The sequence below is a fragment of the Mycteria americana genome, chromosome 16, assembly GCF_035582795.1.
Source record: "Mycteria americana isolate JAX WOST 10 ecotype Jacksonville Zoo and Gardens chromosome 16, USCA_MyAme_1.0, whole genome shotgun sequence".
Lineage (NCBI taxonomy): Eukaryota > Metazoa > Chordata > Aves > Ciconiiformes > Ciconiidae > Mycteria > Mycteria americana.
The window spans coordinates 4,066,055-4,084,925 of NC_134380.1; the positions used below are offsets into that span (position 1 = coordinate 4,066,055).

The 18,871-nt window shown below is 34.7% G+C and overlaps 1 protein-coding gene across 9 annotated transcripts in view; it reads left to right on the forward strand.

The window, feature by feature from the left end:
• The window catches only part of QTGAL (queuosine-tRNA galactosyltransferase), a 148,102-nt gene that overhangs the window by 17,605 nt on the left and 111,626 nt on the right, over positions 1-18,871 (forward strand). For all 9 annotated transcript variants that reach the window (XR_012778088.1, XR_012778090.1, XM_075518534.1 and 6 more), the window contains exon 5: positions 2,838-2,903. Coding sequence is in view for 7 of the 9 variants with exons in the window: in XM_075518534.1 (XP_075374649.1) it covers positions 2,838-2,903 (66 nt within the window). In the remaining 2 variants the exon portion in view is untranslated. The remainder of the gene's footprint in view (positions 1-2,837; positions 2,904-18,871) is intronic.

Here is an 18,871-nt window from a genome sequence, read left to right on the forward strand (position 1 = left end):
TCAATAGCCTATGAAGTTGAAAAATTTTTCAAGTGCTCTTATTTTGTGGTACAATCTTTTTGGTTTTACTCATTGGAAGTTAATTTGGTTTTTAAACACCAGTCTAGAATACAACCACATTACTTAAAATCATTTCTGTATAAATATATTCTGTTTTCCACTTTGTGGCTACCTGCCCAGTCATCAATAGTAAAGAATCTGTACAGTGTTGAAGTTGGATTTTGCAGTTGCCCAGCCTGAGTCTAAAAAGCTAAATGACTGATGTGACTCAGTTTTGTCTGGGAAGTGATTTGTATTTTGTGCTGTTCTTCCTCATCGCCTAATTGCTTTATTGTTTTATTTGGGATTATGTCTTAAATGGCTATGTTATTTTTTTCTTTTTCTTTCTTTCTTTCTCCTTCCATGGACTTGGCAAGTATCACAGAACTATACAGCAGTGCATCGTATGTGTCAAACTGTTAATTTAAAAAAACCTAAACAAACAAAAAAGACAAAATTCTTTCTAAAAAACTTTTCTAAAGGTCATTCAGGATAAGAGTTCATAGTTTTCCAGCAGTAGAGAACAAAAATGTATTAAAAAAAAAAAAAAGGCATTTTGCAGTTTTTGTAGTTATAGTGCCCCCTCTTTAGCTGAATTTTACAGAATACTGATGATCTTGAAGATAGCCTAAGACCCAAATCTGTAGACTTGTTAGTTTTGCCAATAGCATCAAAATGATACAGTGTTGTGTTAGGGGAACTAGACCTTTCCTGTCAAGTTGTCTGCTTATAAAAACGTAACATTGACCTGTTTGGTGAATAGGATATTTGAATTTGGTTTGAATACTTTCTACGCTGACTTAACCTTTTAAAATCAAGTAGATTCTTTTTCATCTTTGTGAATGTATGAGTTCAGTTAAATTTATCTCTGTTGTGCAGGATCATAAACAGTGGAATCTTTTACCACAAGAGTGTGTGTTGTATGTTGTAAGAGATAATAGTAACATTGTTCTAAGCATTGAAATTTCTTGCTTTTTGATAGAATTCTTTTGCATTCTCATTTTTTAGGGATTTAACAAGACATCTAAGAAACTGAAGTAATTCTTAAAGGAGTAAACAAAGCTCAGTTAAGATATATCTCCTGTTGTTTATATGAAAACCAGGTCTTAATTTTAAAAAATCAGCTCTGTATTCGGTGTAAAGAAATATGATTATGGTTATTCTTATGGGAAATAGGGTAAAAGTTTTTTCTGGAACATTTGCTTGATACAGTACCTGAATTCTGATGCCTTATTGATAAAGTGGATTTGATGGTAAACAGTATCATAGTAGTTTTGAAGTAACTGATGTATAGAGGTTGAGGAATCAGAAGGGGGTGGTTTTCACTCTATTGGCTTTGAAAAATCAGTAATACCTCTTATGCTTATTACTAAATATATCCTTAATACAAAATACAGAAAAATGCTTTTGACAGTGTATTCCTTCTCTCTCTTACATACTTGCATGTGATAAGGGTCCGTTTTATTATTCCTTTGTTTTATGTTTAACCTTGAATTGTATTAAATAGTTGGATCTACTTCTAAAACTTTTTTTATCCTTGTGTTGTTTTTAATAAAACTATACTGTCACCTTTATATCAAGGTCATTCAACCCTCTAAGCTCTAGATATTTAAGCACTAATGTATTTTTGTTGCCATTGATTTGACTGAAAGTTTTAAAGTGAAAGTTGTTGGAAATTCAATATTTGGGTTTTTGGCTTTAATAAGAATCTCCTTAGAATGATTTTAATGTGAGGAACTGTTAAAAGAATGGATATAGAACAGGAATTCAGGGCTCCTTTGAATTATGTATGTTTGCCTGATAAGATAGGGACATTTGGAAATACTCTGAGGAGAAATAGGTTGTGTTAGCTTTAACCAACATATAAGAAAGACTGAGCTGACCCTTTAAAAGGGAAGAAATGTGGCACCAAAATGGGAAAGAATATAAGTAGAAACCTCAGGAAACTAAATTTAGGGAAGAAAATTTGTGCTACTGTTGGGCATTTTAATAGACTGTAAAACCATAGTCTAGAAAGGCTATAATTTTGAACAGGAAATAATATAATTTTGGAAGTATATAATTTTGAAAGGAATATCTCCTATCTGTTCAAGGAAGGATAGCAAGATTACTAACTCTTTACAAGGCAACCTGTCTTTTTGTATGTAAACAAAATAGACCTTTATGCTACAGGTGAAAGAAGTATTTACATAAAATGTAAATCTAGGTAGTGTGTTTTGAAGCTGGTGTCAATGCTGATGCATTTTATGAGTGTGGGTTTTTTTTTTTTTTTACTTAGAATTTTATCATTTCACAAATACTAGTTTTTGTGCTCATGAAATATGACACATTGGCAGATCTAGAGACTGAAGGCTTTTCCTTATCAATGAAACAAGGTATAGCCAGACTACAAAGAACATTTCCTTGTATTGCTAGAATGTCTCAAATCTCATGCTTTTAATCAAGGCTAATTCCTTGTCCACACATACTACCAATACTGCTGTTAGAGTTTGTTGTTAATGAGGTGGTGAATTCCTTTGTGTAATGAAGTAATGTAAGAAGTGTAAAATGTGTGGGTGCCCAAAGCATATAAGCTGAGATCACAACATGGTTGTCACATAGTAGTTTCTATCACTTCCAATTTGAATAGGATTGAGTTTAATGCACTAAAAGTATAAAGTCTCTTAATATTTGTTCCATTTGTATTTCTGACTGCAAGCCAGTAAAATGATGTTAATTTAACAGCATATACTAATGTGTGTCTGAGTACTGTACTGTGACCCTTTTTATGTTCAGTAACAGTGTGCTATTTATTCCAGGATGATGTGATGATGCCACAGCGGGTTAGACTGCAGCACGAAGCTGCCATTCAACGCCCAAACAGTGTGAGTACTTTTTTCTTGTGTGTATTTGTGTGTTTTTCTTTTACACAGTGCCGGATACATCTTTAAAAGGATATGAAAATTTCACAGTAGGGCTGGTGGAGGCAAAGCAATAACCAGTGTATTCTTTTCCTTTATTTTTAATCCTTGCACTGAATAGTAGCTTTGATGGAAGTACTTTTCTTCCGTTGATTTTCTCTGTTCAGTAAACCAAATCTCATTGTGACAGTGATACTCTTTTTCAAATAAGTATACAGGTTTCACTGATGTATGCAATCTAAAGGAGAATGCCTTTTTTATGTAGCCTTACTAAGTAATGTGAAAAGCTGCAAAGGATTGGCTACAGCTATGGTTTATCTGTTTTTGATATTAAAGAAAGTGTAAACTGTAAGGAATGTATGGGTTATTTTCATTAATAAACTGACCTACAGTTAAATTGATATTTCTCCCTATATCTGCCTGCAAAATAAAACATTATTAGAATGCCATTCTTTATTCTTGAGAAATAAACTCTCAAAAACATTCTGTGAGATAGTTGTTTTATGACCTATATGATTTTGATTTTAAATAAATTTCTGTGATTAGGGCCGGTATCCTTTAGAGAGAGTTTGTGTATATGTTCTACTCACCTGAAGATAATAAATATAAATAATTTATGGCAATTACTCTGTTTGACAAAGTTATTGACATAGATACTTCTTTATAAATTTGAAAACTGAGTTTGTATTCCTATCAGCAATGTTCAGCAAAAATAGGCTTATTGTTTTCACATCTCTTGTGACATTTATTTCAGTGTGCAAGAGGTTTCTGGAAAGGAAAGGTCAATTGACTTGATCTGTCAAGAAGGTATTCCCTGCAGGTCTCAGAACAAAATAGACATTTTTAGGATTTTCACTCTCTGGGAATTAAACACCTTTTGAACTTTTCCTCTGAAACACGCTTGCTTCAAAGTAGAGATTATTGCAGTTGTTTCAGCTGAGGAATGTCTTGCCAAACAGCTGGCTGCTTAGTGGTGGGAAGTGTACCTGCTGTATTAGTACAGCAGAACTAATACACCACCTGTATTAGTTCTCTTTATGAAATCTGATAATCCTTACAATGTAATTTATCAAATAATAATAGTTTTAGTAGTATCTGAGTAGCAGTTAACCTGGTTCATATTATGAACATAATAAAATGATACATCAAAAGTTGTTTTTGTTCTGATATGAATTAGTTAATGTAATTCTGTAGTAAAATGCCAAAAAAACAGAGAGGCAAGTTGATCTAGTAAGCTTGTTTTATGGAAACTAGTGTTAAGAGCTATCATATTTCTTGCTTATATGACTTCTATATCTGTATATTAAGACTTCTTTAAAATTAGACTAATTTCAACTAAACAGCTTTTGGTCTATTTAGAAAACACTTCAACTGTTTTGTTTCTATTCTGTTATACTTTAGTGCCTAACAACATTCAGTATGAACTATTAAATGGCAATCAAATAAGTAATAATGAGTGCCTGAGTAGACTGAAGGGTATGTCTTCATGATATATTCCAAGCAACACAAACTTGTTTTCCCGTGCTCCAAACTAATCTAAACTTGTGGTCCTGTTTTAGTGTGGTACTACTGGCCTATTTGCAAAGCTTAACTTGAGCTTTGTGCTTTACTCAATAAAACTAGCCAAAGTCAGTCTGATGTTGCATGGGAAATAATGGTTTCCACCTTTCAGTTATCAGACATATTAGTACCTAAAATCTTCAATTTAGGAAAGTGTAAAAATTCTCAGAAATGAATGGAGAGAAAGGCCTGAGATTTTAAACCTCAAGAAAAATGGTAGATGTGTGTGTGCTCCACATATGGCATAGACTTAGTACATCTGCATAGAGCCTGTCTCATGCCATCACTTCCTCTCAACTTTCTATTGAATTGGAGGCTTTCCTTGCAGCTTTTTAGGCAATTACCTTGGTTTTCTTTTTTTTATCTCTTTTCTTTAAACTTCTGGGTTTTATTTTCTATTATTTCTTGCCTTGTGTTGTTGCCTTTTAGGTGTAAGGATTTTCCTTCCTTGTTCTTGAACCCTATGAAGGCAAAAATGAATATGTGTTTGAATTGAATGGAACATGTTTTTCCATTTTACAGGTATAGAAAATGTTTGTAATGCCTATGTGAAGTATACCTTCTGGGTTAATATTGTATTTTATAGAACTCTAATTCAAAGGCCTGAAAGGAGAAAGGGAACATCTGTTCCTGATGAGCAAATAGAGCAGTTTGGTCCAGAGCTTCCCAATAGTTCTGACACAACTTGAGTTACTTTGAGAAAAGAAAAGTTGACCTTCTGGCCACAAATCTACTGACCAATGTCAGGGTGGACTGCTGTTCTTAAAAGAATGATCTCACTACTGTCCTCAGAATAATCATGCCATTCAATTTTCTGGCCTTGGAAGATGGTTGGGAATGTTTGAATAAAGTTCTGTTCTGTATTTGAAGTTTTGACCCTAGCTTCAGTAAGTATGATAAGCCAGAGTAGGTGGAGGGGGGAAAAAAAAAAAAGCAGAAGCTTGAGAAATGCCTGTGAAGCAGTGATCTTTTTTGGTTTGTTCCTGAATTGTAATTTGCAGACTTGGACTTTCCACTGTTTTGCAACTTCTTCTGACCTGGATTTTTGACTTTATGTAGTCTCAGTGTACTTTATGTACTCTCAGTGTGCTTTCAGAAATTTTGTTCCTAATCTTAGCTTTGCTGGTTGTTACTGAGAGCCAGAATTCCCAGTGGGCTCTAGTATTGGAGGCTTCAGTCTACTGTCATTACTACTATAGATTTACAGGTAAGAAAAGTCTCCAACTTTCTCCACCAAGAGAAATCTTCTCCCAGATCCTAACTAATCCCTGAGGTTCTTCCTCTTTCATGTTATTCTTAAATGCAGATTGCCTTACCCTGACTTGAAGCCTGGTTGCTAAACAGTGGAATGAAAGATATCAGATGCCTTTGGAATGACTCTCCAACCAGTTATTCTTCAGAGAAACTGGTGTACTCTATTTCTGAAAAAGCAAGAGGCTTGCCCCCAGGTTCAGGTACTGGAATATGACTGGGGTAACACTGCAGCAGCCCTTGGCTTTATTTCCTGTATCATAGACTACTTAATCATGTTTTAAAAGAGCAAGAGCAAGTTAATCTCTACTCTCTTAAGCTATTCTTATCTTGAAGACTTTTTAAAAAAAATCTTGTAGGATGGAACTGTTCTGTCATCAGTAACATTTAGAGTGGACGATTTTGGATCTCAAAAGACAAATTACTAATACATTATGATTTTATTAAATGCAGCTCTCTAGAACTGCTGTCATCTTGTCCTCTGGTGAATATTTTACATTATATCCAAGTCCTGTTGACAGGGATTCTATCAATAGGACACTCGTAGAAGACGTGAGTTTTCAAGACTTTGCGTATTTATACTACAAATTCTTAAGCTCTGCTAGCTCAGTATGAATACCTGCTTTTAGCAGTTTGAATGCTTAGGGACATTGTACTGTCTATTGATAATATAATAGCTACCAACCTTTTGGCACTGATTGTCCAGTGCACATGTGCACTTCTGTTACACCGCATACAAGCGTGCCTTCAAATTGCTTATGCTCTAATCAGGTAAGGAATGACTTTGTTACTAAAGAATGAATGACTTACTAAAAATTCTCGCTTTAGTTTTTGTTTATCCCTAGAAGCAGCATCTATCCTGTTTCTCCAGAGTAAGCCAGGTGTTGCTTATTTACCAACCACAAATCATGTATGCTTTATTGGCAGCTAATGAGTGGGAAGATTCAAGATCACATTTCCCTTAATTTTCAAAAAATCAGGCCTTCATATCTTATTTTAGTTATGCTTGTGTTCTTCTGGAGGAGATCCAACTTTGTGTACATACTCTTGTTCTATTGAACAAGGCTTCTGAGTTTGGAATAGCCCAGGAAATGTGCAGTTTCAACATTATTTCCCAAACAACACACATACGCACACACTGCAATCTTTTACACCTATGTCCCAGATTTATTCTGTTATTTTAATTGTGCAGAGTAGTACCCTTTAAGAAGTCCCAAAGCTTTTTGTTTCAAGGACAGATGAGATTGGTAGCAGTATCTGCTCCCAGGTTGTCTTGTTGCAGGGTACTTGCATCAGGACTTGCTATGGGCATGCCAAGATGAAATCACTGGATGTGGTTTGAGTATAGTCTGGGAGAGCTTGAGTAGTGTTGGAGAGCTTCTGTGGAAAGTGCTGCATTCCTGAGATGCATAGGTACCTGGCCATACTTTGCCAAGCCACTGTGCCATTGTGGAGGCTTTCAAGAATGGTGCAGCACTTAGAGTACTCTTCCAGTGTTTCTTTTTCCTAAGGATTCCAGATATTGGAAGGAGAAAAGAAGGGTGCTAAGATGACAGAAAACAGCGTGTTTTACTGTTTACACTTAAAACCTGCTGACCTTCTCATTTGTCTTAGAGCCATACTGAATGGTTTTGGACACCATTTTGTCTGCCGGGCATGGTGTTACTTTATTCTTCTTCTCACCATTGTCTAATTTGAGTATATGTGAGCCCCTACAATATGACTGTGCATGTGAACAGCATGTGGCTTCCAATTTTTATATCTCTTTCTTTCTGCAGAATTGCTTAGAAAATAGCTAAGGTCTTCCTCACTGTCTCCTATGTCTTCCCAACAGCTGGAATTAAAATGTGGGCAAAGGAAATAAAGAATGTTATTTCCTTTTGCTTTCACTGGCTGAATAAGAGGAGGATCTGTACCCGTGTCAGAATGAACACCTTTCTTTTTGTTGTAAAATTTCTAGCCTGTTTCTCAAACATGTAGGATACCTAGACATGTGAGAGAACACTGAGTATAACCATTTGCATTTCTTCAATGAGAAATTCTCACTGTTTTGCATCTCTAAAGCAAATTTTTGGCATATTCTGTAGCTTGGATTTAGATCAAGAGCTGCAGTGCCTAAGGCCTTTTTAACGTATTGCATTATCTGAATGTGTTAACCAACTGACTAAATTCTGCATATCTTTGATGGTTAGTGTGTCTCTAAGATAGTTGATTGGATTGAGTGAACTTGAACAATGCATGGCACTACTAGTTCACAGACCTGTTCATCTGCCTCTGGGAAAGTTGTAAACAAATATTGCACAATCAGCAAATGAATTGGAGAAATGAACAAATGAATGATATAGCTGAGCTTGATCCTTTCTTTAAGGCACAACTCTAGGCCAAAGTGATGTATGTCCCTCACCCACCCCCACTGAAGCTCACAAACCAAACTTAGAAATGAAGTCTTTTTTTTTCTTTTCTTTTGATCTGGACACATACGTTTCTCGATTTTGAAACTTATAGTCTAATAGGGTAAGTTTTTTTGTATTGTTACTGTAGCCTGTGCAATTCTACTTGCCTAGACCTGTTACACATTGCTATACATCTCAGAAAGACTGGTTTTTCCCCCCTCCCTCATTTTTCTTACCTATTGTTTATTGAGCACTAGTTTGAACCATTTCACTTTCTCTTTTTTGTGACTAAAATGGTCAGATTCCGTTGATTCTTGATTATGTCAGTCCTTTTAGCTTCCACTTTATTAATTTAAATCAATATCTGAAATTGCAAGTAAAGATTTTCTTAGTAGCAACAGAAAGAGTATACAATAAAATGAGTATATCCTCTCTTACAGGTATAATTAAAAGGAATAGTTTTAGTTGTACATGAAGTAGATATTAATGTGGAACAGAGCTTTTAAGATCAGCATTCTTAGTATTTATATGGCTGTCATGATAATGAGACCTGATTCTTTTTTAAATTACCTAAAGAACGACAATGTTTAAACTATTTTTATATTGGCAAGAAACGGGTTTTAATATAATCCATGAAAGCATTATTGTGAGAATGGCTTAACAAATATTGAGCTCTGTTTTGTTCTGAGTGCAAAAAGATTAATAGACATATCATCTGTCAGTGAGTTCCATATTTTAGATCTAGCTCTTATCCTTGGAGGGAGGGAGGTAATTCCAGGTGCTCTGGACCATTTTCCATATACTGTCTTGCAGATCAGAGCAGCTCTTCAGGTAAGGATGTGCACGGGTTGTTTTGTATACAAAAAGAGCACCGCATGTAAATAGCATGTTCTAAGTGATTTGTTTTGTTGAGTAATTAAGACATTGTGTACTCAAGTAGTGGAAAAAACATCCAGAGAACTGTTTCCATCTCATGTCAGGTGTGCAACTGCACATGTAGAAACTCTTGTGACAGAATTCCAGTGCAGCATCACTCACTAGAACACTGGCTTGTACAACAGAAACTTTTCAGTGTAGCCTTTTACTGAGCAGCTGTGCCATAATATATCACATTAATGTGGGTTTTTTTGTTCCTGCTTATTATCACAAGTCTGAAATAAAGGCAGAAGATCATTCTATCTGTCTTGTGCCAGGCCAGTCTGCTTCATGATGAAAAGAAGCATGGGGTAAAAAATAGAAATGGGAAGAAAAATAAAGAGGGAGGCCACCTTGTACATCGGCAGTCAACAGTAGCAATTTGGGAATATTGTCAGTCCTCACTGTGTAGTGTTTTTACATTCCACATACCAATGGAGTTTGGTCACCTCTGAAAGATCTTAAAGCCTTTTGTTTGCTGTATCTTCTTATTAGTCTAATGTTAGAGGTAGTCCTGAAAATAACAGATTGCCTTTCAGACTACATGCTGTCCTTCCTCTGTGTACTTTCTGGTGGGAGTCAAAATTGTTATTATGCAGTCTGGTAATTACGTTGCACTTAGACATGGATTTATTCTATCTAATGAACAAGGTAGCCTTGTTTGTATAGCTAGAGCTTGCAAAATTGAGATAATGCATATTTCCTATACCTGTGTCTTGTTCTTAAAATAGTCTTTTATTATGTAGTACTAACTGGAATTCAGAAGCTCTAAAACTTGTATGGATTTTCATATAATTGCACCTGGTACTTTTGTTGTTGTTTGTGTTTTTTTTAACTGGAAACCATGCAAAGGAACAGTTTATTAGATGTTTTGCTGTTCTAGTGGAGTTACAAGTCTTTAGTAAACTCATTAAGAAGTGACCTGAAGTCTAAATGTGTTCATGAACTATTCAGCATATTTGTTACACAGTGAAAAAATATGTGCTGTATTAAGAGCCTATTTGGGGGGTGGGGGGGTGGTGTTGTGTTAGCAGACAGAAGCTTGCTTCAGCTGAAAACTCTATAGCTGTGATTAGAGCAGTGCTGAACCCTAGCTAATATTTCCTGCCTTATAACAGTATTAGCAGGGTTTGTATCTACTCTCACAGCAGCTTTACAGCTTCTGGTCAGCCTGGAACACAGACAGCCTGAAGTTCTATCTGCCTATAAAAGACTTACTCTCAGGAGCTTTAGATCAGGTCTTGGTTAATTGAAGTAGTGTGATGCAATGGACAAGGACTTCATTTAGGAGTGAGAAGATGCAAATGTGCCTCCAGAGTGGCTTTGCATTCCTCATCTACTGTTTTAAGGAAGTGGTCAACAACGTTGCTCTGTAGTCTGAGCCTTTATTCCTGAGGGATTTTATTACCTTTTCTCTAATTAAATTAGACAGTGTTTTAGTCTAGACTGCAAAAAAATAGGTAAGTAGTGTCTTGTATGTAATTTTGCAGGTGTGAAAAGATAATAAGCATATGCGAAGCTTTGCTAAACTGTTATTAAACATAACTACATAATGTTGAAATATTACCTCTCTGTTTGGTGTGATAGAAAAGTCACTCCATTTAAATTCCGTCCTTCTTGTGTGCAACATGTTAATGGTTGCATTCTGTGTCTTCTACTGAAGTCCAGGTATTACCAATCTCCCTTTTGTTGTTTTGTGTTCCAGTTGTTGCATATAGCTTAGCAGATTCTTCTTTGATAAATGCTTTTATTTTGGACATAAACTTGATTAAAATCTTCATTGTGTAGAACTTGAGTAATCTTTGTTTCTCCTTAGTTAATTTGCATCAGCTCTCCTTCTGTCTCCCTTACTCAGCATGTTTGAGACAGATCAGTGTGTGTTGCACAGGCATGTCCTAGCAAGCAGTGCCTGTAGAGTTTAGCTTTAATATAAGCATTAGTTCATATAACAGTTACTAAAGAGAAATGAACTGGATACTGGCATGTCTTGAAGGATAGACGAATAGATCAAATTTGTTTGCTTAACCCTGTTAATAGGAATTTGCTCCACTAAATAGACTAAGTAGATCTGAGGAGGCTCTGGTCCATCTTTGGTGTGGACAGAGGGGAAAATGAGATTGTATTCCCGAGGTGATTACCTACAATTGTCGGTTGTCTAAAATCGGTTTATTTTTGATGCAAGAGAAAAAAGTGTCCCGAGAAATATTTTTATGAACTAATCTAACTGTTCTGGTCATTAAAACTTTATACTCAGTTCCCGTATACTGCACACCATAAACAAACTATGTCTTTAACGTTTTTCTCCAGCCTGTGGAAATTGTAACTCTAAATTAAGGCTATCCAGTATTGATGCTTAAAAAAAATATATATATATTTATGACTTCAGGAAATTGTCATTAGAGGTTTTTAAAAGTTATTTATACTATTTCAATAATTTTCGTTTGGTATGGAGGGTAGAAAACTAGAGCAGTAGTTGTGTGAAGGCTTTTTTTCTGAAGTGGTGACAATGGAGTATGTTTAAGAGCAGAAAATATGATTCCTTTTCTTTTTCTGCACTGAAGAATATGAAAATTCTTTCTTTGACAATGAGAGTATTATTCTTACGGTGGTTTTCATTAATTGGGCCTTTCCATGTATATCACCCAGACCTGCTGGAATTCAGCTGTGTCTTTGCTTTTTATTAGGCAGCTTCCTTAAAGATTCTTTTTAATTTGGTATTTCTGAAAAACCGCACTGCATTTTCAAAGTCACAATGTCAGTTTAAGTCTGTTCTACATTTAATCAAATATCCCAAATGAGAAACATCCCAACTTACACCACTTTGTAATTAAATTTGTGTTTAATATGGCCTCCACATGCCAATAACCCCATCAAACGATTGTGATTACTAGAGTTTGATATCCATGAATGTCTGATTGTAATGTAGACTTTCAGCATATTTCATTTTTAAAACTATGTCTGAAGCATAAAACATTTGAAAATCAAGATCCCCTCCTCCTCGTGTTTAGATATTTTGCTGTGGTGATAACTATTATTAATCCAATCATACTTTGTGGAGCTACAAACGCAAGAGAAATCTGTTTTAAAATAGAAATTGTGCAAACATATTGCTGTTTTTGACTGTTCTTAAGCTTCATGCAAAGGACTGGTTGCGTAAGCATCTTGACAGGATCCAAAGAGTTTACTTAATTTGTGTCAAATTCAGATTGCTTATGTACTAGCTTTAATATAGAGGTTGAGCCTTTAGATCTTGTTTATCCTAGGATGGCAGATTATCAGTGAGGGCTTCTGAGGCCTGGTGCTTTTTCCTACCTAAGCTAGTTATCAAAATACTGGAGCTTACTCATTTACCTTCAAAAACAACTTCTGAAACTCCTTTAATTTGCTGTAGTGTCTACAGATTTGCTGTAGTATGTCTTCAGTTACTTGAAGTTTTTCCAAAAATGTCATGTTCATCCTTCATGATTTCAACACCCTTTTTAAATGTATGTGTGGTGTGATACTCAGCTGTGCTCATTCTGATTACAACACCCTGACTTCTTGTTTTTCATATAAATTCACTAAAGAAAATTCAGACTTCCTTGGTTTTTAATTACTCTTTTTTTTTTTTTTTTTAATATGCTGAAAATAAACATGTAACATCCTATTGTGGATTTTGGATTTGAACCAGTGCCAAGTAGAATGATTAACAGGTGTTCCTAAAAATAGATTTCTACAAGATAAGAACATCTGCCGAAATGGATATTCATCTGACCTAAAGGATTCTCTGGGGAGTCAGTACTATCAACATATTTTATAATTTTTAAAACATGCTTTAAATACACTAGGGTGTGTTTTGTATCTTTAGACCTAATGCAAATTACCTCACAGGTGTCATGTGTTTTGAAGAACACTGTTTCCTCTATTGGAAATGAGGGGGATAGAAGATACATTTTACCACCTTCTTCCCCGAGTATATGATTTTGGAAAGATTTTAACCACATGTAAATATTCCTTCCATGTATTTTTCCTTTTTAATTACACTAAACAATGGTCACAAGGTCCTTCTTAAAGCCACTAGTATCTTCAATCATTTAATTATTCTGCTGCATTAAAAAATAAAACTACAGGCTGTGGGCCTGTAGAAAAACACAATATAATCTAAATAAAATTTTTTAGTATTTTTAACAACATAAATTTTAAGTCTTGTTTTTAGTAAGGTTAAAATCCAAAATGCCTATAGTTGTTACAAATATCTAGTCTGTTTAGCTGTTGCTGTGCCATATAATTTCTTACTGATTAAAGTAGATGTTTTAGTTATTGGGATGACCATGTACTTGACTGGGAACTCAATGTAAAGTGTACTCAGTAGACAGCTATATTTTGTAAATCTCTCTTCATCTTTCAGGTGACACAGTTATTTGGACTAACCACCCTGTAATTTTGTCACATTATCAAAAAATGAATTTTCTTGAGTTTTGAAGAAACTTTGTGAATTCTTGTAGCTAGTGTTGCTTTTAATGAAATACATGGTAGCATAAGGAGAATTTGGTTAAATGGCAGCTAAATCAGGCCTAAACAATAATAATAATAATTATTGACATAATTTTATTTCCTTAATGGTTAGCATTTTATAGACAGGTTCTTCTAAAGCACCATCACAATTTGAAGGAAGACCATCCAATAATATCCCATATACATATATCTCTCCCAATATATTTTTACAAAATATGGATTTAGCTATATAGAGCTTTAATTACTTGCTCTAAGTAAGAATAGCAAGAAGCAGAATTGGAAACAGAGCTGATAAATTTCTTCAGGATGGTCTAGCTTTCCTGCTCCAGTATTCTGCAACTGAAATAGATTTTAACATATAATTCCAAATATTTTTTAACTTTTCCTTAATTGGGTGAAGGAACAAATTAATAATATAAGTGTAATCACCATCTAGTTAAAATGAGTGAAATAATGCTTATTACTGTTGGCTGAAAATGTTATCCAACGCTTTGATATTTTAATGGTTAAATCTTAATTTTTCAATCATGCTAGTTAATGTAATAAAGTTCTAACTACTCTGAGTAAATTACAAATAAAGACTTGTGGAAGATTTTGTTAATCATGTTTCCTGTGAGAAATGGGTGATCTGACAAGACAATGCTGAGTCACAGCTGTGCAATTAAAAATTATGCTACAAGCACCATTTCATAAGTCTGCTTGAAAAGGAATCCTGGACTGTCTCAATCAATTGCTCTTTCTGTGGTAGATTTCTACTTGACACTTCCAATAAAACATACTAGGGACGCTGCTGATCCATGCTTCTAACAGCTAGTGTTAGAGGTACTGCACCAATACCTAAAGCTTTGCTGACCTTTTAGACAAATATATATTAAAAAATATGTATTTATGAAGGGGGGTGTGTGTACCCAGGAAGAAAATGAAACCTTCTATAGAAGTTTTCACAACCAAATATTTAAAGTATTACATGAATGAAAACCAAAGAAATCAATACAGAGGGAAAATAGAGGGAAAAAATTTCACTCTCCTGTCAAGTTGTCTTCTGAATTTCAGGGTACGTTTGCAGTGTCACATCAATTGGGGGTGGGGGTGGAAATTAATACAACAAAAATAATAGAAGTAGGATTTGGAGACAGCACAGGTGACATCTACCTTTGCTTTATACATCAAGATGTAGGCATGATGAACAAAAACTGTTCTTAAATGTTCAGGATAAGTTAAATGTCTCCTATTAGCACTTTTAGTTTAGGAAATTTCCCTCTGTGGACACTCCTAAACAGGCATATTGGGGGAAAAAGGTGTTGTGCACTAGAGGTAATCCTTCTTGTATTGCTTGTTATTTGAATAGTCTTTCTTCTCATAGAACATTATCTAGGATTAGATGTCATGATACTTCTAAATAAAGCTTCACTAAGTAGTTAATTACATTCTCTTCTAGGAGGTTTACGTCATTCAGTCATATTTCTAACATGAAACTCAACACTGCACTCTTTTTCTCAGTGTGTGGAAAGTTTTGTACTTCATATAACCCTTGAAAGTTGCATTTCATTTAATACCATAAGTTGAGGAAAGCAATTTATTTTGTACAAGAAAGCTGTTGATTTTTCCTTGCTAAAAAGACATATTTTTTCAATATCTGCTTCAATGTCGTTATTGGTTGGTTAATTAAAACAACTTCATAAACGAAGTTCCTTAAAAGAAGACATATTATATGAAGAAATCATGTGTATGTATATAGTAGGCACTAGGTGCCTACTACCTTATAGAGGATTTATGCTTTTGCCTGTCTTTGTTCATTTCCCCTTTTTATAAAACTAGGATAGAAAAAGTTGGGATAGAATTGGAGACCAATTAATTTTTTCATCCTCATTTCCTCTTTAGTACAACAGGAGGGTTCTGACCCATAGGATGTCTCCTGAATAAGAAAGATTCTTTGTGCTAGAGGAAGTTGTAGTGATTAAAAAAAAACAAAAATGCCACATCTGCAGAAAGTGTGTTGTTTTTAATTACTGTCAACTCATTTAATCTTTGCTTCCTCTGACCCGCTTCCTTTTCCATTTATATGTGCAAGGGAAAACATAACCTAAAATGATGAATATAAGAAGCATCTCTACCTGAAAATTGCATTAAAAAACAAACACTAGTGAAAAGTTGGAACAAGTTGTGGCATGTAAGTGGATGGCTGATGTTGCTGCTGGGTATAGAACACTGATTTTTTTTTTTTTTTACATATCAGATATATGACTGAAATACCCTTGTATTTCAGTGGAACAATTTTGTAACTCACAGAACGGTGACTATATGTGCTCATAGTACAATTTTGTAATGTATGTAATAATCCTGCCTAGTTCCTCTGAATGTGATCATAACTGAACTTTGTGTTGATCAACAAGTCATTGAATGTGCTTGTTAGATTCATATTTCATACATCATGGCTAACCCAGTGTACTGTGACCAATTTAGAGCATCTGTTTCATGGAGAACCTCATTATTCTAGTTTTATATTGTTATTTGTACTGTTTTAATTGTATCATAGTTATATTGTATTAGTTTTATAGTGCTCTAACTCCTGAAAACATTTTAAATGTAGTGGCATAAAGTACATATCCATGGCTTTGATTCTGATAATCTTATTTAGGTATGATTCATTAACTCCACTCCTAAGCATGTGAAGTGGTAGAGTTATTAGGGAAGAGAGATTCAGGTGCCTAAACATAGACATATAATGCTATTTTGACACCTTAGGCTGCCTGAGACCATCTAGACAGGACTGGCAGATATTAGAGGCCTGGTCCTTCTGTGAAGTGGTAGCTGGAGGCCAGGAAGACTGTAGGGCTGTGAGCTAGATGCTTATATTTGGCCACGTCTTCCCACAAAGTTCATTTTAAGCCATTTATATTTTTAAAAGTTACTTGTATGGCTTTTCAGCATATGTATTTGTTGGTAGTTAACATAAAACCAGACCACTATTTTATGCTCTTAATATTCTTACCTATCACTGTCTCTTGCTGCCATAAATTATAAATTACTTTGTATTTCTTTCCAGAGAGGCCAATGCTGATTGCAATTAAGTAAATAGCTAAATAAGCTATGTTACGTTTAATACATAGAAAAAGTGATTGTGTATGTAGAAAGTCAGTTACCTCATCTGATACTGTAGCAGAAAGGATTGTCATGATTTTCTCTCCTGATTAGACTTTTACTCTTCCATGAACTGCTATAGTCCTTCACTATGAGCCAGAAAAATTTTTTGTTTGTGGTTCATGTTACTGCTTCCTATACAAGTAATATTAATAGTGCATTACAGCAACTTTCCAGTTGGAATATGAAGCGTATTGCATTTGTTATATATATTATGTAGTTTAATCTAGGTACAGGTATATGCCAGTATACGGTTAGCATTTGTAATAATAAAAATAAACTTGCCTAATTAGATCAAAAAGTTGGAACTTGGATGAACTCCGTTTTTGCATAGAAACGGATACTCAAAATATTGGACAGAATATTTCTGATATGGAGAGTTTCTTGTACTTTCTGGAAGTCTGAATGGGTATAAAATAGGCCAGAAAGAATTCTATCAAAGTATTTTAAAACTTAGGAAAAAAGCAACAGTGAAAAACCTTTCACTTCAATTTAAAAGCTATAAGGCAATATTCAGTGAAGTGAATATAAAAGTTCTGTGAGACATGGAGGAAATGTGAAACTGTGTGTAGTTGCTTCTGATGCCACCCCTTACACAGGGGAGCTAGAGGAAGCCGTTTGTACTCTAAATAATCCTGATTTTGATTGGGTGAAAGAAGCTGGTTAAATGAGCTATGCTTCACAGAAGCTGTAGCGAAGGCTCAGGTTGAGTTACTCTATGTTGGTGATGTTTATCTTGCCATCATGTAAGTCAAGAATCCCAGTCATGAATCAGAGTCCTGTTGGGAGAGGAATGGTACAGCTAAAGAGCAGGAAGGTGTGGGATTTTTTTGGCTGAGGATCTAGAAATAAATTTAATTGCATAGTGACAATTTTAAGATTTGTCTGTAAACCATGTCTTTTAAGATGATGCTAAAAGCAGTCTTGAGTGGTACTGGTTCTGAAAATGAAAAGAAAGCAGGAAGTCCTGTGTACTGTGCAAAACATTTCACTGTTATGTTAGGGTAGAGGGAAGTGTGAACATTTCACTTCTTACAAAATGCTAACTTTGTTATGCATTTGTAGTTATTTTCCTGTGTTAAAAGATCAAAATGCAGCTGTTCTCAATAACATGCATTTATATTGCTAAGTGCATTTTGTTTGATATCATTATAATTAAAGAATGTGGTTAAATGATATTTTACAATACCATCTTCTGCAGCAGGGAGATCCTTGCTTTTGTGTGCCCTGCTGATGGGTTTGGTACATCCATGGAAACTTTATGAAAGGCCACTAAGAACACTAACTATAGCTTTTTATGTTCCTTTGCTTTTAAAGAAAGGAATTGTCAGGTGGTTGTTGTGGGTTTGGTTTTTTGGATGAGGAGGAGGAGTGAAGACGATTCAATTTGCTTGTGAACAAATAGATTTTAGGAATAATTAGAAAGCCTTCTGGAAATAAATACTTTTCTTGTGTGTGTAGATAGCACATTCAGGTAATTTTAAGAAAAAGCAAACTTAAAGCCACTACTATGGAGGACATTTTAGTAAAGTTTTAAGTATATTAGTCCCTCTTTTCCTCTCTCTCTTCCTTTAATTCCATATATGAAACAAGCATAGGATTACTAAGTATGTGTTATGATATTTTATTGTCTAGTTAATGATCCTATTTGAAGGGTAAGGAAAAAGAAATTAGAGTGAAATCTTAACCTCATCTTTATATTAACTTCAGTGGAGCCATTTCATTCATCAATAATGCCTGCTTTCTAGAGCTCAGACTAGAAAAGAGTAAGAAAAGCCAAAGGTATGGGGGAGAAGGTATTATGTACTAAATATCATTTAGAGAAATGAGGACATTAGCAAGCATGTGGAGTCTCAGAAAATTTTGTTTTTCTAAGTTACATTTTGAATTGTCTTCATTTTTTCCAGCAAGCAGCTTTTCTTTCTCACATTAATTCTCAGCATTGGTCTCACTGTTCTTCCTTTTTAGTGTTCATTGATATTAGAGTAGGTCATCATGACACTTGCTTCTAGCTTTGTTAATGGTTACAGAATGGAGGTTTTTGGACTCTTATTTTGAAAATTCTAGGACCAAGAGTCATCAACTGTATACTGTTTAGTCACGGAAGTGAAATCCATTGCCCTGGAGATAGCTTGTTGTTCAAACCCTTTGCCATCAATTCTAGTAAAACTACATTTA